The 21,891-nt window shown below is 36.5% G+C and overlaps 1 protein-coding gene across 10 annotated transcripts in view; it reads right to left on the bottom strand.

Moving 5' to 3' along the window:
• The window catches only part of LOC132195817 (axotactin), a 45,027-nt gene that overhangs the window by 6,222 nt on the left and 16,914 nt on the right, over positions 1 to 21,891 (bottom strand). For 5 of the 10 annotated variants that reach the window (XR_009441691.1, XR_009441692.1, XM_059618041.1 and 2 more), the window contains exons 2-25: positions 12,752 to 12,984; positions 12,460 to 12,636; positions 9,735 to 9,945; positions 9,461 to 9,645; positions 8,651 to 8,821; positions 8,415 to 8,432; positions 7,970 to 8,138; positions 7,803 to 7,918; positions 7,549 to 7,655; positions 6,741 to 6,866; positions 6,500 to 6,692; positions 5,754 to 6,052; positions 5,461 to 5,701; positions 4,621 to 4,851; positions 4,401 to 4,570; positions 4,105 to 4,236; positions 3,942 to 4,044; positions 3,685 to 3,888; positions 3,394 to 3,567; positions 3,114 to 3,339; positions 2,546 to 2,793; positions 1,035 to 1,651; positions 387 to 589; positions 166 to 332 (exon numbers count right to left, since the gene is read on the bottom strand). Coding sequence is in view for 8 of the 10 variants with exons in the window: in XM_059618041.1 (XP_059474024.1) it covers positions 166 to 332; positions 387 to 589; positions 1,035 to 1,651; positions 2,546 to 2,793; positions 3,114 to 3,339; positions 3,394 to 3,567; positions 3,685 to 3,888; positions 3,942 to 4,044; positions 4,105 to 4,236; positions 4,401 to 4,570; positions 4,621 to 4,851; positions 5,461 to 5,701; positions 5,754 to 6,052; positions 6,500 to 6,692; positions 6,741 to 6,866; positions 7,549 to 7,655; positions 7,803 to 7,918; positions 7,970 to 8,138; positions 8,415 to 8,432; positions 8,651 to 8,821; positions 9,461 to 9,645; positions 9,735 to 9,945; positions 12,460 to 12,636; positions 12,752 to 12,971 (4,708 nt within the window). In the remaining 2 variants the exon portion in view is untranslated. Of the gene's footprint in view, positions 1 to 165; positions 333 to 386; positions 590 to 1,034; positions 1,652 to 1,839; positions 1,873 to 2,545; positions 2,794 to 3,113; positions 3,340 to 3,393; positions 3,568 to 3,684; positions 3,889 to 3,941; positions 4,045 to 4,104; positions 4,237 to 4,400; positions 4,571 to 4,620; positions 4,852 to 5,460; positions 5,702 to 5,753; positions 6,053 to 6,499; positions 6,693 to 6,740; positions 6,867 to 7,548; positions 7,656 to 7,802; positions 7,919 to 7,969; positions 8,139 to 8,414; positions 8,433 to 8,650; positions 8,822 to 9,460; positions 9,646 to 9,734; positions 9,946 to 12,459; positions 12,637 to 12,751; positions 12,988 to 21,891 lie in introns of all 10 variants that reach the window. The other 5 variants (XM_059618042.1, XM_059618043.1, XM_059618046.1 and 2 more) reach the window with 4 other exon arrangements.

Genomic DNA, 21,891 nt, shown 5'->3' with positions numbered 1-21,891 from the left:
GTTCAAAAATATATAAAAAGCAAATTGTGAAGTAAAAAAATTTCAGACAGTAATAATATTGGTCACATTTATTCTAATTTGGTGGTGACTTGAATCTGCTTGATTAAATTGTAAATTGCAACTCGATCTAAATCCAAATGTTAACGTTTATGACATTTTTCTCACCCAAATCAGCTTTCCAGTTGCTTCCGTTGCTCTTCTGGTCCTCGATTTCCAATTTTCCCCTCTCGTCCAATGCTGCCAAGAAGTACGAGTCCTCCAAATTATTTTTCAGGAAAAGAATCACGGAATTGGTCTCGTAAGTTGAGAACGCAAATTGCACTTTCAAAGATCTGCAGAAAATTCAAAATTGGCAAAAATTTCAACACAAAACATTAATTTAATACTTTTCTGGGCTTTGATCTCCGAGCATCATTTTCAAATAAGAGTGTCCCGAAAAGTGGGCACCTTTTTCTTCGGCGCAGGTTGGACCTGTGTAAGAAGTGTGGGTGCAGTCGCAAATGGCCTCGCTCTTGGAGAAGTCTTCAGTACAGAAACCTTGGTTCAAACAAGGCTCCTCATCACATTTCATGTTGCAACCATCCACAATCTGTTTAAAGAATATATAACACAATAATTCAGTTAACTAGTATATTATATCTAAGCATTTTAATTTTCATATTTTATGTTATTTTTTTAAATTTCAATACAAATTTAACGTATTTAAGTAAATAATAATTGTTTTTAAATGTTAAATACATATTTTCTTAATTGATTTTAAATTTCTTATGGCTTCTGTCAAAGCATATTAATTACAATTTGTAGTCAACATATTATAAGTTAATATGCTTATGTTCCGCACGCAATGCAAATTTCAGGATTTTGGTCATAGGGATTAGGAATAAGAATATTTAATTAAATAATTAATTAATAATAAATTATTCTCTTAGATTAAGAAAAGCCCTTATCATCTTATTAGAAGTTTGAGGTTCAGATTTCAGTTAATTGCAAAGAAAATTATTTACTAATTAAAATAAAACTAGAAAAACGCTCACCATTTCCGGCTTTTCCCTCGTTCCTGACTTCAGCAGGTTCAGGTAGTCGACCTCGCCCACCCTGAAGCCTCGCAAGCACCCCACAAATCCGGGCACAGGGTTGACCTGTGACCTGAAATCGATGGGGTCGAAACCGCCGAGCGACAGGGCAAAGTATCCAGTTGGCGGCGCCAAAGGTCGCTGCGGGACCAGCGTCTCCAGCTCAGGGTTGATCCAGGGCTGGTTGGTGTAGTTGCTGAGGATCTGCAGAGGCGCCACCACCGAGTCCGTAGCCTCCTCGACGTGCAGGGTGGTCGAGCCGTCGCCCCTGATGATGGCGATTTGCACCGGCTGACCCCGGCTGAGACCTTCGTGGCGCGCCCTGAGCACCTCGATCTTGTTGCCTGAGTTGAAGGAGAAGACCACCAGGTCGTTGTCCAGCTGCAGCTTGATGAAGTTGTTCCAGTGGTCGTAGGCGTGCAGAATGAGGGCGCGCTTTTGGTGGGTGCGGATGTTGATCAGGATGTTTTCGGACAAAACCTTCCGCAGTTTTTCCAGCAGGGCGGCGTTGGAGGCCAGCGTGACCGACTTGATGAACGCGTCTTCCGAACGGAAGGTCAGACCTTCCTGGTTGATATCTGCAAGGTGGAGCTAGTGAGAAAGGGTTCGGCAGGAGGTCAAAAGCGATGGCAGAGAGATGGAAAAGAGCGCGCCAATTATACTAGCACTTTTTTTACGCTATTGATTTTCTTGTGAAGAGCAGATGAGAGAGCTGAAGGGGTATATATGTGAATGGTTAACTATTGTCTAGAGGGCTCAAAAGTACCTTCTTCTTCAACAATGAGGGCAGTCCCATTGTCTGCATTTTGATGTAAGGACAGTAAATAAATTAGTATGTGGATCAAGATAACGTTTGAATGGCGCTTTTTCAATAATTTTTCCTAACTCTTTTCACTTCAGCTCCTTACCAAATACATATTTAAAGTTGAAGTTGTTTCTGCCCACAAAAAAGCTGATTTACAGCCATGGTTTCATGGTGCATAATGAAATTAACTATAATTTAAATTATAATTCCATGATCATGCTCTTCTACTATCTATAAAAAAAATTACCATGCGATTATCTTTTTTAACATCTAATACAATTTTAAATCAAATTAACGTAATTTTCAGTCAAAGCGCTACAAAAATATTCTAAAATAAATTGCAAAAATATTCTATCACTATTTACGTAAATCATTCAACAGTGAACAACTGATGTTTATTCACTTATCTGGTTGATTTCACTGCGCGTGCTGATCTCTGACTTTGAGAGAACACCAAGTTTGTGTGCAAAATTTCACCCTTTTTTATATCAAGTTTTTGCTCTTGAATTATTATTATTTAATTTTACCAAATTATAGGTTAAATTCACGTCCAAAAATAAAGCTTTAAGAAGCCTTTTTTTATTAAACTAGTGCTTCCAGCTTGCCCAGCATGAGAGAGAAAAATAGTATAATGTGTTAAAAGTGTATGCGTGTGTGTTCGACGTACCTTGTTCGCAGTGGTCACCCAAGTGAGCCCACGGGTTCTGACACTGACACACATAAGTACTCCAACCCTCCTTACACAACGCACCATTCTGGCACGGGTTGGGGTCGCAGCTGGGTTTGCAGTCTTTGATGATTGCGGAGAGGTGCACCGAGATGTAAGCGTAGATGTCGAGGATCTCGCCGTTCACCACCAGCCCTCGGAAGCACCCCACCAGACCGTCCTTCACTTCAGACTCGTTTATAAGCTCACTGCAGAAAAATGACAAACATTTTTTTTACAGAGATGAAACAGATTTACTGCAACCTGCGGCACACGAAAGCCGACCAGGTTGCATAACTTCAAAGTAATTTTTTTTTTTACGCTTTGTTTTTGTAATAAGCTTAAACAGTTTTTTCCTGGGCTCAATTGTATATACATTTAGCATAGCTAACAGAAATTTTTGAAGAAAATAAAGGGATTTTAAGCAATTTTAAAATCATTTTTTCTTGAGACAAAGTAATTTCAACTTTTAATAAAATTATATCAGTTCTTATTTTTTATTTAATAAAATAGCAAAATTTCAACTTACTCAGGAACTCCTCCGACAAACATGGACCCTCTGAAAGGTCCAAACCGCTCTCCCGGTTTCAAATCCACCATCTCGACCCTGGTGTTGATCATGAACCTGACGTGATGCTCGTTGTAATCAATCCAAATCTTCTGCCAATCTCCTCCATTCAACTTCCTATCAGACATGATTTTCATCTCCCTTTCGGAACCACCGCCGAGAGTGAATTTAAACAAGAGCTCATTTTCTAAAATAAAAAATGTTTTTAAATTTAAACTACTTATGCAATTAAATTTCGCACCATTGGCTAAAATGACGGTGAAGGCAGGATGGTTGGCCCTGATTGGAGGCTGGTGCAGAAGAATGGCTCTTTCTCCAGTTGTTCTGAAGCTGAAGGCCAAATCGCCCGAACGCCATCCAGGCACCTCAATGTATGACTGGGTCGAGGTAAAAGTGACGACATATTTTTGGGTGTCTGTAATCAAAATAAAATTAACAATTATAAAAAAGTTGTGTTAAAAATTATGTTAATTTAAGAAGATTATATTAAATATATCCCAATTTTTAAATTTATTTTTAAGTTTGAACATACTAGCTTCAACACATTCCAAGGGTCCTAAGGTGATTCGTCCCTGACCATCAGCATCTAGATTGGCCTGCTGCATGAAGAACATTTCTGTCACGCCCAGACTTTTTGGAGACGTAAAAACTCCTTCGTCCGAAAGCCACTTTGCGTCATTAGAGTTGGAATCGCAATTGCAATCAGTCTGCGGTCCGCCAACGCAAGTGTTATTTTCTGTGGAAAAACAAAATTTATAAAAATGAATTTAATTATTAGAATTTCTGTACCTTTGCAGGGGCAAACTCCCGGCGACACGTTTCCGAGGTAATCAATAATTTCCGTTTTGTCCGAAGACTTGAACCAGGTCGCCGTGTGCAGTTCAAGGGGCGCCTAAAGTTAAACACCGCCTCAATTAATAATTCACGCTTGGGCAGAGCTCCATTGTGTTACCTTGTAGCAGTCGTACTTAATCGTCTGTGTGCAGTACAATGAGTGAGAAATCAGCTCTTGCAGCATCTCGGGCGTGAATTCTCTGTATTTGATTTCGTACTTGAAGTTTCCAAACTGACGACCCCTCACATCCTTTAAATAAGAATTATTTTATTTTATTATTTTCATATTCTTTCCCAAATCGGGATCCATTTCAGAGTTTTCATTTAATTTGAGTTTAATAAAAATTAAAACTTTAATTCATTTTTGTAATTATTTTTAATTTTAATTTTTTTTTTTACAAAAAATGTACTCACAACTTGGCTGGGAAGGTTGTGCTCGATGATAGTCTTGGTTTCGTCCTCTTTGAACTCGCATTTGACGTGAGCTGGTGGGAAAATTCCATTTCCGTCAATGTCAATCAAGTAAACGTCGGGTTTTGTGTAGCCCAACAACGCCAACTCCTCACAAGTTCTCCTGAACTCGGCTAAATTTTGAAAAGTTAGTTCAAAAAATTGATCTTTTTAATAAAATTACCAAAGTGGCAATTTTTGCCGGTGTATCCGGTGTCTTTGCAGTCACAGGTGACCTTATCGTTGGTCACGGCGCATCGACCGCCGTGCTTGCACGCGTCAGGCCGGGAGCAGGGGTCAACGAGCTGGCAGTTGTCCAGGGAAACTTGTCCCGTGGCTCTGTCACTGCGAACCAGAGACCTCGGCTCCAAATGCACTCCGTCCACCCAAATTTCTCTCAAACATCCAACCAGACCTATTTTGGTCAAAATTAATTAGATTAAAAGTGCATAAAAAAATTATTCTAGAAAATGACATACTTTATTTATAAAATAAGATTTTTAAAGAAAACGTGGGAAAATTTGCACATATAAATTGTGATTTCATATTAAGTTTCACTTTAGGTTTTAGGTAAGAGAAAACAAAATAATATAAAAGCAGAGGACTCTTCGACAAGTCATTTAAAGAATGGTAATAAAGAAGGTACAATTTTCATTTTAATGAATCAAATTCATACAAATAATATTTTTTGCTTTAATTTACATCATGATCTTTAATTTATTATTTTCAAAACCAGAAATCTATACTAAAGACTAAATTATTAGCATTACTTAAAAATGATTGATGCTATGGAAAAATTTATCAAAACAATTAAAATTTAACTTATGTAGGAGAAAATTCTTCTCCTCCTACGTAAGTTAAATCTCATTTAAATAATATGGCTTTATTAAAAAACAAATAAGTTAAATGTCAAATTAAATATTTCAAACATAAAATAAAATCATTAAAATAGGTATTTATTTGTATAAATAAGTAAATTTATATATTGAAATAAAAATTAATAATAAAATTGATAATTTTGTACCAGTGTTTCTTCTGTTGCTGCTGGCCAGCATGACCTTGTTGTCAAACTCGACCACTCCGATCTCCTGTTTGCGCGTGAATTTGTAATCCACGTCCAAGTTGAGCAGGCCGTCCCTGTACGTGATCTCGACCCGGTGCCAAGCACCCCTGGGGTCGAACGTGACCCCCACCACTTGGGTCTCGTTCTCGCCGGAAGAAAGAGGCACCAGTTCGAAGCGCACCTCCTCGTTCACCACTCTCAGCTGCAAAGCGATACAATCTTTAATTAATCTGGCCGGCGAAATCAAAACTTGCCTCCCAGTAGCCCGGGCTCGGGGCCGACACGTTGCCCGAGGCCAACACGGCCATGCCTTTGCTCGACTTGTAGTAAAAGTGCAGGTTGAGGTGGTGTTTGCTGGACAAGTCCCAGATGATGTGCGACGCCGGGAATGGGAACGTCAGCGGCAGGGTTCGCACGTCCTCGTCCTTGTAGTCAGGTTTGAAAATCGACACGTAGTTGGCCCTGGCGCTGCCTTTGGCCAGTTCGTACAGCAAGTTCACGTCGTTAAAATACGCGTATTTCAAACTTCCCACGAAATTGTTCTTCGACCCCGCTGGAAGAAATTTAACAAATAAAAATTAACATTATTAAATTCAGTATAAGAATTTGAATAAAAAATTTAAAATGGGATGAAAAAGACAAAGAAAAGAAAAGTGCGGAAACCAAGGCCTAATTAATTATATATGATTGTAATAATGTTATGCTTTTTCAAAAGAACTTGATTTAAGATCAAAATCAAGCATGATTTCAGCACCAGTGTCAATCAAAAGGTTTTTTTGCAACAACACCTTATCCTATACATTATTTCCTTCAAAACTAATTTTTACAAAAGACAATAAAAATTTGATAGTTTTCTATATGTTATTTAGTTATTAACTTATTAAAACGTAAGATTAATTTTGGAGCGTGTTCAAGAAAAGTATGTACTTTTTCAATACAATCATATTTTAAATTTAAAAAAGGGCAAATGTTTTGCAGTGCAGGTTGCATTTATATGTACCTCTTCTACTTGATGGTCGAGGACCGCCGCCGAGGCAGATTTCAGGGTCTAGATAGAGGTGGTGGTGGTTTCCAGGAACCTCCTCTTCGATCACCTCGTGGTCCAAAATGAATTTGACCTTGGCACCTTTCTGGACCACTGTGACGTTGTGCCAGTGGCCGCGAGTGACCGAATATTTCTCACTCATCACAACCTGCGAGTTTTAATTAGTTCAAATAATTAAAGTATGATTAATTCTTACTTTAATCGGAGAAGATCCCAGATCGAGATCAATTACTACCGAATGATTCTTGATGGAAATTGAAAGGTGGTGGTGCTTGTGCGATTCTCCACTTGCGTAGAACAAGGTTGAGTCGTCAAAGTGAGTCTGAAATAGTTTTAAAAGTTTTATACTTCATTAATTACATTAGGGAACATGTTATATTATTTAAAAGCATAAAAATTGAGATTAAATGCAATCTGCATTACTTTAATTCATAATTAATTTTACTTCTGCAATGCCTACTTAAATGTATTTTGGATTCAATTAGATTTATTAAAAAGTAACAATTTTATTTACAATTATTATTTATTTTTTACTATTTATGAGAAATTTTATTAATTAAATTAGTTTTAATGATATAAGTTTACATGAATTTTTTTAAAGCAACTGCGCAAACAATGCAATTATCTTTTAGATTTCAAAACAAAAGTGTCAAATACAAGTCTATATTTTTATGAAGAATTAAAAAAAATATATATATAATTAAAATGTATTGCTCTTTTGGAGACAAAATAAAAATAGTGAACTAAATTTTAAATTAATATTATTGTATAAATAAAAAAAAAGAATTAAATTTCTGAAAATTCAATATTTTTTATTTCTAAATTTCTCTTTCGTTGATGTAACTAATTTAGTTTTTTATAAGTATATATAAACATGAAAAAAAAGTTTGATTACAAGTATATTAAATTTAAATGATATATTATTGTTTCCAAGTTAAAAATATTACAGTACATTGGGAAAAAAATATTTTGTAATTTGTTCAACACAATTTATTTAAAAGTACCTTAAAAACAACGCTGATCCTGTTCTCGGAAGCGTGCACTCTGTCTTTCCAATCGTAAACTCTGTACGACATGTACGAATATCCCCTCATGGTCAAAACAGTTGCCTCTGAGAATTAATCAATTTATTAGAGCAGAAATTCGCGCGCGCTGCAAAAACACGCCTCTGGGAGAAACAATTGATTTGAATCCCGAGAGAGGATTGACTGGCGTGTGAACGAATCAATAATTCATAAAGCAATTCAAATAGACTGACTATATATGTCGCAGTGCTCGCCCTCGTATGGAGTGCCGAAGCAGTCGCAGGTGTAGTGGCTGTAGTGATTGACGCAGCTGCTGCCTTCGAAGCACAGGTTGTGTTTTGTGCGGCACCTTTAAGGGCAAAATTAAAGAAAACAGACACCCTGCTTAGTGCAATTGTACTTGTCCTGGCAGCCGTGCATCACGTGGTCGTGCTTGTTGGCCACAAGAGGGGTCACCGGCTCCATGTAGGCAGGGTCCTCGCCAGAAATCAGCGAGATGTCTTTGATGCAGCCCACAAATGAGCCGATTATGTACTTCACCCCGTGCAGTCTTTCCTCTGGACTCAAACCTAAATTTCATGAAAGTTCTCATTGAAAAACTCTATAATATTGATTTTTATTAAAAAAAATTGTCAGAATAGGAAACTATTAATTATCCTTACAATTGTATGACTTTATTCTTAATCATGTTAAATATTTGGAAGTTATTATTGCAAAAGGAAAAAAAATCACTGTGAAGTTAAAAGTTTGAATTATGTTGGAATAGTAAAATCTTCACAATGAGCTTTAAATTGAAAAATATGTTTCTTGTGTACTGCTCTGTTTGTTTGTTTTTTAATACATACCAGAGTACTCGGGGAAACCTTATAGAAAAGAAAAAAATCGTAAATAAATATTCTTACAATGTTTTGTTAAAATATATTTCATGCAGTATGATTTAAGTATTTTTCCTCCCCAAATCAATATTAAATCAATACTTTCATTTGCTATTTTTTATATATATATATATTTTTTTTTTTTTAGCAGAAACCCAAGAAATCACGCACCAAAACTAAACAAAATTTGAATATCGATATCTTACCTCCGACGGAGACAACAGACTGCAGGTCTGTGTTGACGCCATAAGCGACGTCTCCGTTTCCGAGGCCAATGATTTCCGTGGTCTCGACTTCGCCGTCTAGGGCGGCCACCAGAACACCTGTCTCCAGGTTAACGCGCACCATCACGGAATGCCATTTGTCTCTGTTCAGTCCTACAAGAGCAACGTTCATTGCTAATTAAGTATCTTCAAAATATTATCCAGCTTTTGCTAATCTTGATAAAAATTGTATTTTGGGGTGGTAAACAAATTTTTCTGATTAAAAGCTCAGAAAATTAACACAAAAATTATGTAGGTAGCTACTTCTTTGTTGCAATTTGCTTTACAAAACATAAAATAGAAATCAATTCAAATTAATGAGGCAATTCTGAGATATTTTAAATTTTATTCTTCTTGATTCGATATTCGATCGATTCGTTATTCGTTTCATTCTTATATATTCTTAAATTTCAATATTAAATTTTTATTAATACATCGTCATGGATCAGCTTCTATTAGCATTATGTAATGGAATTTTCATCAACTATATATTTTTTTCTCTCACATCCCAACATTTATAACATCAATATGTTAGATTTAAAAACAATTTAACATAATTTATAAAATGAATATAGACATAGATAACAGCATAGGCATTGAAATACAAAAATTATTTTTAATAAATTAGAAAAAACATTTAACAATTATAACACGTTTAATAAAAAACTCAAGTTTATTTAATTAAAAAAAAGTAAATTTTTTTTTATAACTGTAATTATTTTATAATACATAATCTGTAAATTTTCATTTTACCTTTTCCCATGGTGAGAGAAGTGGAATTTTCGCCTGTTACGTGCACCACCTTGAGCTGGCCTCTCTCCACCAGCACGTACAAAGCGTAGGGAGGCAAATCCGCCGGCCTGTCTTTCACCCCGTGATAAGCCAAAATACCGTGGGGAAGCTTGGTCCGGAACTTGAGATTCAGTTGCCTCGACAGTCTGACAGCAAAAATCAACATTTTATCGCGCTCTCCATTAATCTTTTCTATTCAAAAAGAGCTCATCCGAATATATAAAAATATAATCACCTTAGCTGAAAGGTGGGGATGTCGTCGATTTGGACGAACGAGTTGGCCCTGGTGAAGGTGAAGGTCCGCTCGCCTGGGGACCCTGGCAGCTCGAGGAAGCCGCCCGCGATCTCCTCGGGGTCCTCCGTGGTGGAGGCGTCGGACGCTGCTTGGTTCGCCACGACATGATCATTGTGCAATTCGGATCGCGTCATATACGGCGGCAATGTGTCTGGTAAAGAGGAAAAAAGGTTGAACTCAAATAATTTGATTTAATTATTTCATATTGTTTTAAAGAAACAAGAAGTTTTAAAATTTTTCAAAATATATTGGGGGAGATTCAATAGACTTAGCTCTCCCGGGATAAAAGATATCCCGGGATAAATCCAAGGGGACAAAATTTAGACCACTGTCTCGGGTTAAATATTTTTAGTCCCGCCTTAAATTTTTTCTCCCCAAGTCAATGGGGGATAACTTTCCTTAGCCCCCTCCACGGGATAAATATTTAATAAAAGGTTAATTAAAAGGTCGTCAACATGCTCGCGAACTTTTTAGATTTTGGCCAATTGCAATGAACAAAAATCTTTTTCAAATCAGAATTTTGTGAGGATCACGGAAATGAGGGCAAAATTGAAATCTAAAGCTAACACAAAAATCTGTATCTAACTTAATTTAAAATTGCTTATTTATTTTGATCAGAAATTTCTAAAGACCTCTTCATCAAAGCGAAATTATACAAGGATTTTTTTCTTTTGAAATTTTGTGCACGTAAAATTTTTCAACCCAAAAAAATTAAAATTTTGAAACTAATTTTTTATTTGTAGATAAATTAAATTCGCTAAATTACAATTAACATATAAAAAAAGGAAAAAATTCCTACAAAACGACTCCAAGTTGAATACAAATTCACTACAAAACGACTACAAACGACTCCAAGTTGACTACAAATTCACTACAAAACGACCACAAACGACTCCAAGTTGACTACAAATTCACTACAAACGACTCCAAGATGACTACAAATTCACTGCAAAACGACTACAAACGACTCCAAGTTGACTACAAATTCACTACAAAACGACTACAAACGACTCCAAGTTGACTACAAATTCACTACAAAACGACTACAAACGACTCAAAGATGAGTACAAATTCACTACAAAACGATTACAAACGACTCCAAGTTGACTACAAATTCACTACAAAACGACTACAAACGACTCCAACTTGACTACAAATTCACTACAAAACGACTACAAACGACTCCAAGTTGACTACAAATTCACTACAAAACGACTACAAACGACTCCAAGTTGACTACAAATTCACTACAAAACGACCACAAACGACTCCAAGTTGACTTCAAATTCACGACAAACGACTCCAAGATGACTACAAAACTACAAAACGACTGCAAGCGACTCCAAGTTGACTACAAATTCACTACAAAACGACCACAAACGACTCCAAGTTGACTTCAAATTCACTACAAACGACTCCAAGATGACTACAAAACTACAAAACGACTGCAAGCGACTCTAAGTTGACTACAAATTCACTACAAACCGACTACAAAACGACTTCAAACGACTCCAAGTTGACTACAAATTCACTACAAAACGACTACAAACGACTCCAAGTTGACTACAAATTCACTACAAAACGACTACAAAACGACTCCATGAATGAATGAATGAATAAATAAATAAATAATTAATAAATAAACATGTTGACGACCTTTTATTTACCAGCTGTTTTGATTTTAGCGCGGGTTAAATATTTATCCCGTTGAGGGGGCTAAGAAAAGACACCCTCCAATGACTTGGGGAGAAAAAATTGAAGGCGGGACAAAAAATATTTAACCCGGGACAGTGGTCTAAATTTTATCACTTTGGATTTATCCCGGGATATCTTTTATCCCGGGAGAGCTAAGTCTATTGAATCTCCCCCATTATGTAAAAAAAGAAACTTGGCTTTTCATTTTTGTATAGTCAAAGAAGAAAACTATTTCAGTTAATAATTAGAAGCCGATGAATACAAAATTTGCAATTAATGGTTCTTTCAGCCATTAAAACTTTTAAGTTTGTTGCATAGAATTTTATTGAAACAATGAATTTAGTGCAAAAGATGAAATTAACATTTCCCGAATTAATAATAACATCAATTTTCTTAAAAATTGCAATTAACGTGTATAACAGAAACTATTGCTTTGGTATTTGTAGCTGATAGAAGCCCTGGCCAACTATTTTGCACTTTTGGTTGTTTTTAAGTTTTAATTTCATTTTCCATAATTCATAAAATTGGTGATTTTAAAGTGAAATTTTATTTTTTTTCCCAGGTTTTTCGGGATACATACAAAAGCTGCAGTTTTTTTGGTTAATTTAGCTGATATTTTCTGTATTTTTTTTCAATTAATTGTTGAAATATTTTGATAATAGGTGATTTCAAAACTTTGATGTATAAAAAAAAAATGTTCTTTTGTTAATACTAGATATTGTGTTATTTCTGTAGGCCCTACATTTTTCCCATTCCTTGAGCCTTTAGTTCGTACTGGGAATTAACCATCTGCTTTAACTTTATAGAGACTAGAACAAAAGGACGAGAGGCCTATTTGCTCTCCTAGCTATAATTCCGAACGCTGCGGATTCTATTTTTTAAGACGACGCACAAAGCGGGTCTTAAAACGGAGGAGCACTTTGAGTGATTATACTGCTCCAGGGCGGAAAAGTGAGCGGAAAAGTCTTACGGTCGCCGGGCAGGCAGTGGTATTCGCATTCGGCCTGCGAGGCGAAGCGGTTGTCGTTGCCTTCGCAGCCGCTGTACTGGAAAACGTCGCACTGCTCCTTCTCCGAGTCGTAATACCACTTGGCGATCCACGTGCTGCAGCTTCCGACCGTTCTCGGCTGATTGCACTTTTCTAAACCTGCCAACAAAGAAAAGGCACAATCACAAAAGAGCGACACGCAAATTTTTTCCCTCGACTACTTTTTTTTCCATACTTATTTGTTGAAATGAGATAAATTTATAGAATTGCGAACCTTCTGTGGAGGATTTGAAAGGGTCTGGCACGACGGCCAAAGGCTCACTCAAACACGGGCTGACGCAGCTCGCCAAAATTAGTAAAGCAGTCGTAAATGTGATTGGAAATAAACTAAAGTAATGCAGTCTGATATCACTGGCGCGTCTCATGGTGCCGGCGGGGTCTCTCCTCAAACTTGGGATGTCATCGCGGGGCGGCCGCCGCTCGTCCCACCCCATCCTTGACAGACACCTGCTGAAACGACACAAAACACACAATGCATGAATAAATATACGTCCAAATAGATAGTATAATGTAACAAGTTCCAAATTCTTAATTAATAAAATTGTGCCCTTTTATCCAGCAAATCTTTTTATTAATAAATAGCTTTCAACAATTTAATGTAAACAACGTGGACAAATGAACTTGATTTTTGCATATGAACTAATGAAAAATTTATAATTTGTTTCTTTATTGTCAGTTTCAGCAAAACTTCAATTTAAATTTTTACAAAAACCCATACAAGTCTCTCTTAATCAATTTTATTTTAAAATAATATTAATCTAAATCGGTAGAGCTAAGAATAAATCTGATGCTCGTTTCAGTTGGTTCAACCAAAACCAATTATTTTGGCCGAAACCAATTTCTGTAAAATTGATAAGAAAAAAGTTGACTATTTGACCATTAAAAACAGACAAAAATGCACAGGCCAAAATATAATATAATTAAATTTTCCTGAAACCTTTTCCTTAACTTTGACGCGTAAAAATTGATGCCTTAATTCACTAAAAATAAACTCTCATGGGCGTGATATCAAGTGGCAGTGGGCGAAAAATTCCCCGAGAAAAGGAAACTCATCTGTTATTATAAGGAGCTCGCTCTCGGGCGCATTGTGCCCTTTATCAAATGACGCGGCCCGCGAGATTAGAAACCACATCACGCGTACATATGAGTGTGCATGCGAGACGGAGGAAAATACAAAAAGCAGATTCCTCACCACGCCTGCTGGCATTATCTTCATACCTGTGCCCCCCGCGCTATGCTTCATAAATTCTAATCCCCGCGCCGAGTCAACACAATAGGCCCAGATTAAGGAAACGCAGGGAGCTATTTTTTATTCCCGCCGCCGCCGCTACATTAAATTTGTCATCGTTTAAGGCGTTTCGGAATTACCATTCCGAAGAGGAGCAGCGCTTTTTATAAACTATAATAAGAATAGCCCCTTCCTGCAGCACACCTGTCCCGTCGTGGACGGCGAGAATTTTTATTGGGTGCCGCGGCAGCTCTTTTCGCCGGTGTGCGCGCGGAATGTTAAAAGTATTTAATTATTTTGTAACCGCGGCCAATTATTGTCGCTGATTAGGTGCTTGATTTAGTGCCAGAAAGTTCCTTCCTTTTGGCGCTTGAAGGGACAAGGTCGTCTGAGCAGTGGAATTAAAGAAAGCGACCGCGTGTAATTTCGGATTTGATGGCAAAACAAGCGAGTGGCCTTATTGACCTATTTAGCACCGCAACTTGAGTTTAATCCGGCAAATTGCATGAAAGGTTATTTGTTTATTGAGATTTATTCGAGAGCAAACGCAGAGATCAAATCGATTGATTAAGCTGCAAGTAGGTTAATCAACTGATGCAGATAATCCCTATTAATCAATCTGAACTCATAATAACTGTTTATAAAATATTTTACGCAGAGGTTTAATTAATGTGTCTCAGTAAATAAATAAAAAGTATAAACATAGTGTTTTTTTCATGTGTTTATTATAAAAAGTTGTTTACAATTGAATAATTAATTTTTTAATATTATACTTATTTTTAATAAGCTTTACAAGGAACATTTTTACGCTCTCACTTGTTCTAACAAGGGAACATTTTTAGGTGCCTAACTGCGATTTTGATCAAATATGGAATGTCGATAAGGATTCTCTAGTAGAGTCCAGAATTAAATTATTGGCTGCTGAAATGCATTTTTCACCCCTACAGAAGGGTTTGAGTTTGCCATTAAAATAGATAATAAATAATATCATCATCTATTTTAATGTCAAACTTATCCTTCTGTAGGGGTGAAAAAACCACATTGTGGTACCAAATTTGAGATAATAAATAATTTGATCATCTACTTTAAAGGCAAACTCAAACTCACTGTGGTACCACACTGTGGTACCACAATTTTCTACCACACTGTGGTACCACAATTTTCTACCACACTGTGGTACCACAATTTTCTACCACACTGTGGTACCACAATTTTCTACCACACTGTGGTACCACAATTTGCTACCACACTGTGGTACCACAATTTGCTACCACACTGTGGTACCACAATTTGCTACCACACTGTGGTACCACAATTTTCTACCACACTGTGGTACCACAATTTGCTACCACACTGTGGTACCAAAATTTGTTACCACAATTTCGTAACAAATTTGAGATAATAAATGATTTGATCATCTACTCTAAAGGCAAACTCAAACTCACTGTGGTACCACAATTTGGTACCACACTGTGGTACCACAATTTGCTACCACACTGTGGTACCACAATTTTCTACCACACTGTGGTACCACAATTTTCTACCACACTGTAGTACCACAATTTGCTACCACACTGTGGTACCACAATTTGCTACCACACTGTGGCACCAAAATTTGCTACCACACTGTGGCACCAAAATTTGTTACCACAATTTCGTACCAAATTAGAGATAATAAATAATTTGATCAAGGAAAACTCAAACTTCTGTGATACCACAATTTGCTACCACACTGTGGTACCACAATTTGCTACCACACTGTGGTTCCACAATTTGCTACCACACTGTGGTTTCACAATTTGCTACCACACTGTGGTACCACAATTTGCTACCACACTGTGGTACCACAATTTGCTACCACACTGTGGTACCACAATTTGCTACTACACTGTGGTACCAAAATTTGTTACCACAATTTTGTACCAAATTAGAGATAATAAATCATCATCTATTTTAATGGCAAACTTCAAACCTTCTTTCGGGGGTGAAAAATGCATTTCAGTAGCTAATAATTTAATTCTGGACTCTACTTCAGGATCCTAATTGACATGCCAAATTTGATCAAATCCGCAGTCAGGCACCTAAAAATGTTCCCTTGAAAGACGCAAGAAAATAAAATTTTAATTACATCTCATGGTTTAAAATATGTATATAATAACATCATTTTGCATCTAAACCTATTCTGTTTTCATTAAAATAATTCCTCCTGCGGTTCCTAAAATGTTCAAATATAATTTCAAATCATCATTGTTATTCTGTCTTCTGTTTCAAAAATCAACATATTAATTAAAGGACGTCCATTCGTAGAAAATAGTTGGTGTCATGTCTGATATTTTTCATTTAAGCGGCAGTATCTCTCCTTTCAGCTGTGTGCCTTTCAAAGAGAACCATATATTCAGCCGCTAATTAGCGCCACATGGTGTTGACTGATAATTTATGCGTCCACTCTTCATCTCGCTGTGGCATAACCGCCGAAGATTCGTGCGCCCCTTTTTGAAAGGCAATTCGAGATGCTGCGCTCGATGTGCGGCAAGTGAGCAGCTTAGCTACCATAGTAATTCAATCCGCCCAAAAAACACTTTATTGAAGAATTGATTTATCACTCAGGGGAAATTAAAACATAAAATCCTGCACGTAATTTCCAGTTCGAATCTCAAATCGGAAGTGAGCTATTTTAGCCTCAATCTCAAGCCACCTGGTTTCAATCTCTTTTCATTTTGTCATAACGTTCTCGGATTTCAATGAGCCTCTTTCGCCGGCATGCATTCTTAAAATTATTCACCCCCGGAGCAGCAGGGACCCACTTTGAAGTCGAGAGATGAGCTCCGAGTAAGCAAACAAACATGCACCCCCGTGCGGTGCTCATCACCTCACTTAATTTCGAGCACATCTCAACAATATGTTCTGCGTCACCCTCCCAACTTGAGCACGAAAAAACAAGGGAGAGCGTTTGGTTTTGGACGATTTAATTTTCTAACGGTGTAACCAAAGCCCCGAACCCGTTTCCCTTTTTCGGATTTGCGGCGTTACAAAGAGACCAAGGGCAAAAGGTGAGAGACTTATTTCATCCCTCTTTTTAAAATAAAAAAATCCTCCTCCCGATCTGAGAGATGATTTATCTGCCGGGAGAACAGCAGGCAACCGATATCTCATTTTTCCATCAGCCTTTTAATTATTCTGGTGAAATGAGCTTCGTGAGAAATCTCCACTTGTTAATTTTTCTCCATGCGTGAGCATTGACCATTCGTCTCTTTGTTTGTATTTGGAACATGCGAGAAAGTACACTTGTGGAATAATTTAATCGTTGATTCTTTGGTTATATCTATGCAGGGGATCAGATTGCTAATTGACTTATTGAAAGCTCCTTAGAGACGATCAATCTACCTGCTAGGAAATCGTAATCAGCTCTTCAGGGACAAATACATTAAAATTAACTTTTAACTTCAAACTACAATTCAAATAATATCATTTAAATTTATAACAATAACAAATTATTAGACCATTTTTGAGATAATAAATGCATAAAGTTTTAACTTTTTGTGGTTTTGTGATAGTCAAATTATAATGTAATAATTAGAAAAAGGACAATATGGGTGTGTTTGAATTATATTTTATAGATTGTTCAATTGTGGTTGGGTTGCTGAAAATAGAACCTCTCCCTACCAATAAAATCTTTTATAAACCGTTAAAATTATTGAAACACACTGCATGATAAGAAGTAAAAAATACAAACAAATAAAATTAACTTTTATTAAAAAAAAATAATTCTTTATTGTGGTTAAACCTTGACTAAAATAAGATGTTATATTTAAACATTTAATAACTAAAAAAAATTATTAACTAATTAACTTTTTCCTTCAGTTTTTTAACTCAGAGAAGATGTAATTATTAAGCCGTATTCTTTCTGAGGTAAAGTTTTTGTGAATATTTATACAAGGATAGTAAAAGGATAGTGGTAGACACTCTAGCGTGCTCGGCGTGCGGAAAGCATAATTTAATTATTATCCTCTGCTTATCTCGCGTGGTTAGATTGCATGAGCAAATAGTTGCACATAGAATTACTCTCGCCGTGCACGGATGATAACAAGAAGGCAAACACTTCTCTGCTTTTCGGCAGCGACGAAAAAAGGACCCTGCTTTCAGCTTTTGTGTAGTCTAGCGGGTGACGCACTTTTCAAATTATCACGCGCTCGCTGCTGCCTTATGCGTGAGTTTCGCATATAGGATGACAAAATATATGTGCTTGCTTTGAAGTCCATAATATATAACATTTTTCCCTCTCGTTTATTCAGAAAAAGCTCAAAAATTCACACGGCAGAAAGAAATTTTCAAACGCTAAAAAATATGGTCTGGAGCTTTTTTGGCTTTTCAAAAGGTTTGGTTATTTCTCGCTTGGTTTCATTTCCATTTATTCCTAAAATTGCCTGAAAGGCTTAAAAATAAAAAGCGACATTTTTCTTTTTAATTTTGAGCTTTTTTAAAAACGTTTGTCTCAAAAATAGAATTATATGTTTCTTTACGGTTCCTATTTGGGAAATTAAATCGAGTCTTCAAGACAAGGCGGGATAAAATTTTGAATTGTTGAAGATCTAATAACTGCCAAAAATGGCTTCTATTGTTGTTAAAATATGATTTGACTGTGTCAATAAAGATTTAGAAAAAAACTTAGTCAACCGAGGCTCACTGCGTCTTTTTGATCTCGGAAGTTTTAGAAAAAATTTTGATGGTGGTGGTGCCGTTTTATCCATATTTTTTTTTAAATAAATTGTTTACAACAATTGAATGTAAACAATGTATTTTTAAAAATGAGGACAAATAAACAACAACAATGACAATAATTAATCAAATTAATTTAATAAAACTGCATTAAAGATTGATCATGAAAATTACTTTTAAGGTGTAAATAATTTCACTTTAGAAGAATCAAATAACGTTAAAAAGGTTTGGAGTGATTTTTCTACGATTAAAATAATTTCCCCATAAACATCCAAAATAATGAGCAATTTGACTTCTTCTTAAAGTGGGTCAATATCAAGTCCATTAAAGGAAACTTTCAGCCGTTTTTATCGCGCGCTCCGGTCATTACTTTTATCACCAGGCTTTAAGCGGATCAGCGAGCGTCCGAAACTGCATGCGCCTTTTTACAAAAGATAATCGTTGTGTGTGTTTGTGTCATTGGGCGAACAAACAAAAAACGGTGCTGGTATAATCAAGCGAGAGTCCCCAGCCGAGCTTTTTGTTTCCTCGCCGCCGGTCGCGACCCAATGATTTCATCCACATGACGACTCGCAGTCTGCGCCGATCATAAATCATTATTTGCGTCTGGGACAATTAAATCGATCAGATTAATTAATTCCGTCGGTGCCACCCACGCTCCATCTGTGGCGGAAGTAGTTGCGATGCGACGGCGTTTTAATCCTAATCTGTGTGTGCTGCAGGAAGTAGTCGGGCCGCCGCGCGTTTATTACAAACAGACCCTCAAAACGGCACAGATCGTGCCGCCAAATTTGGAGAGCAATCATTTTTTGTGTGGCGTGGAGTAAAAAGTTTCAATTTCGTCAAGCTGCACAACGTAAATGAGAGAGTGCTCGACTAAAATTAGACTCTCGACGCATGACTTAATGTGTTAAAAATCGCCGCGCCGGATTTGTGTCTGTCCGCGGGTGAAAAATGAAAGTGACTTTAAAACTCTCAAGTCGGAAAAAAAATCAAAATAAAATTAATAATGGAATTTGTTTTGAAAATTTAAATAATTTGATGGTTAAATATTGATTTCTGATACTAAATAAATAGAAATTATTTCCGATTTTTTGGTATAATCTCAATTATTAATTTTAATGACAAGCACCATTTGCAGAAAACCAAACCAATAAATCATTCTAATTTCTTTACATGATAATTACAAATGTCAGGTTCTACAAACCTTGTAAATACAAAAATCAAACAGAAATTGCATGTAGCTAAAATAAATCATAAAACAATGTAATTTTTATCAAAACAAAATAAATAAACATTAAAAAATAAACAAGAAATAATAAAATAATGAAAAGTTAAATAAAGATTTTATATTCATAACGATTGGCAATATTTTTATATTAATAATTATTGAAGCTAAATTTAAATATAAAAACTTACAATTAGATTTAAATTCTGTCTGTTTGATTCTTTTATGGAATCCGTCACAAGAAGTATTGGTTTAGAATTTTGACGAAAGGCTTATCTCTCAAGCATGACACATTCCGTCGGCGCTCGCCAGTGAAATAATACCCTCCATACTTCTTCACTGCTCCTTTTTTACAAATTGAACAACTGTTGACATGCAAAACAATGCTCAGCTTGTCTGTTCTTGGCGAAAAAACAAATATATCTAAAGGTAGCTTTATGGCTTCGACACTGCCGTGCTTATTTCAAAGTCGGCTCTTTGTAGTTTCACAATGATTTGCTGCAAATGCTATTTGCACTCGATAAGTGAATTTGCGTGCAAGCAGAATTTTCCGTGTGCGAATTTCGCCTCGCACGCGCTTGTATGACGTTGCGTATTCCGGTGCGGCCAAAAATAAATCCATTAGAAAAAGAGCAAAGGCCTTTAGATCCCATGCTGCGAGAGTGACTCCGTGACATTTAATATACACGCGCCTCAACTGCTCAAACGTGTGACTAACTTGAACTGCACTGAAAATTATACAACTTAAGCTTAAAACTTGAATTAAAAATTATCTCAGTAACTAAATTCAATTATTAACACAAAAAATTAAGATTTATTTCCTAAAACTGTATTAACAAAAATGTTTGACCACATAATTGGAAATAAATAATATTTTCCCAAGTAAAAACAGATTTTCTTTATTAAATATAAAAACAAAACTTTTATCTTTGTACTAATAAAGAAATATGTAAATGCGAAAAAAATCGTCAGTGTTTTGAAAAAGGAAATTTTCTGAGGAAAGGGATACATCTTTTCATTGGAAAACTTGATACAACAGAAATTTGTTAAAGGCCCTTTTGTCAGTTAAACAATGTAAATTTACAGATAAAATTTTATCAATTAAATTACAGGAAAATGTATAGTTTTTAAACCCACCGCATAAAATTAATTTATTTTTAGTACTTCATTCTTTGTGAACATCATAAAATTCACCACGCATATTAACATCAGAAAAAAATTAAGTACCTCCTCCAATATTATGGGTTGACAGAAATACATAACCTAGTTTTTTTAGGTACTGTACGGAGAGCACATTAAAGCAAGTAAACAAACCATAAAATCCACGGCATGCTTCCAAAACGACAAAGTGTCAAAACGCTCTCACGCTTTTCTCTCTGTCGCTTAAAAAACTCATCGTCCATTTCATCTCCATAAAAAATCATTTACGATTTGCTCGGTCAGCAGCGGCTGTAAAATTTACCGAATTACTGCAGCACTTTAACGGTCTTTCTCAAACAGATCGATTTTAATGGGCAGTTAAAAGTGCATTTATGCATGCACGTGCATGCATATCCGGCGGAGCAAAGTGCATGCATATCGGCCAACTAGGTCACGAAAGAAGAGAAAGAAAGAAAGAGCATGCTTGGGTTTTTGATTATGCAAGCAGATTAATTGGGCTGATTAATTACCGCGCCGGCAAAGGTGCTAATTCAGCCGCCAAAAGGTAGTTTAACGAGATGAGGCGGCCCCGCGGCCGGGGGTATTTTCGTTTTGGCAACAACTCTTCTCTGGGGCTGGCTCTGATGTAATCTCATTGAGCTCTCTCTGCATTTGCTCCTCTTCTTTTGTCATATTAATTCTGTATACACGCTCTCCGTCTGTCTCTCTCTCAACTCACACAGAAAACCATCAGCCAACCACCCCTGCCGTGGTCTGGACCACCAAGCAGACTTGTTGAGAGCCAGTCTGCGCGCTTGTTTGGCTAAATTAGACCGCTTGGCTGCCGCCAGACGAGCGCCGCGCTCTCGAATGAAACATTTTTTGTTGCGATTTCAAGAGACGCACGCGGTGCAATTGTCGCGCTTGTGGTGCGTGAGCGAATTTTTATTTTCGAGTGCTGGTCTAGACTGCAAGAAAGTGTCAGATTTTAATGAAAGAATGAAATGAAAAGGCAGTCAAGGAGGCTAAGGCTGAATTAATT

The sequence above is a fragment of the Neocloeon triangulifer genome, unplaced genomic scaffold, assembly GCF_031216515.1.
Source record: "Neocloeon triangulifer isolate White Clay Creek 2 clone unplaced genomic scaffold, ASM3121651v1 ptg000011l, whole genome shotgun sequence".
In the NCBI taxonomy this organism is placed as follows: Eukaryota; Metazoa; Arthropoda; class Insecta; order Ephemeroptera; family Baetidae; genus Neocloeon; species Neocloeon triangulifer.
The sequence above is the reverse complement of the archived record's forward strand: the minus strand, read 5'-3'. Positions and strand labels throughout refer to the sequence as shown.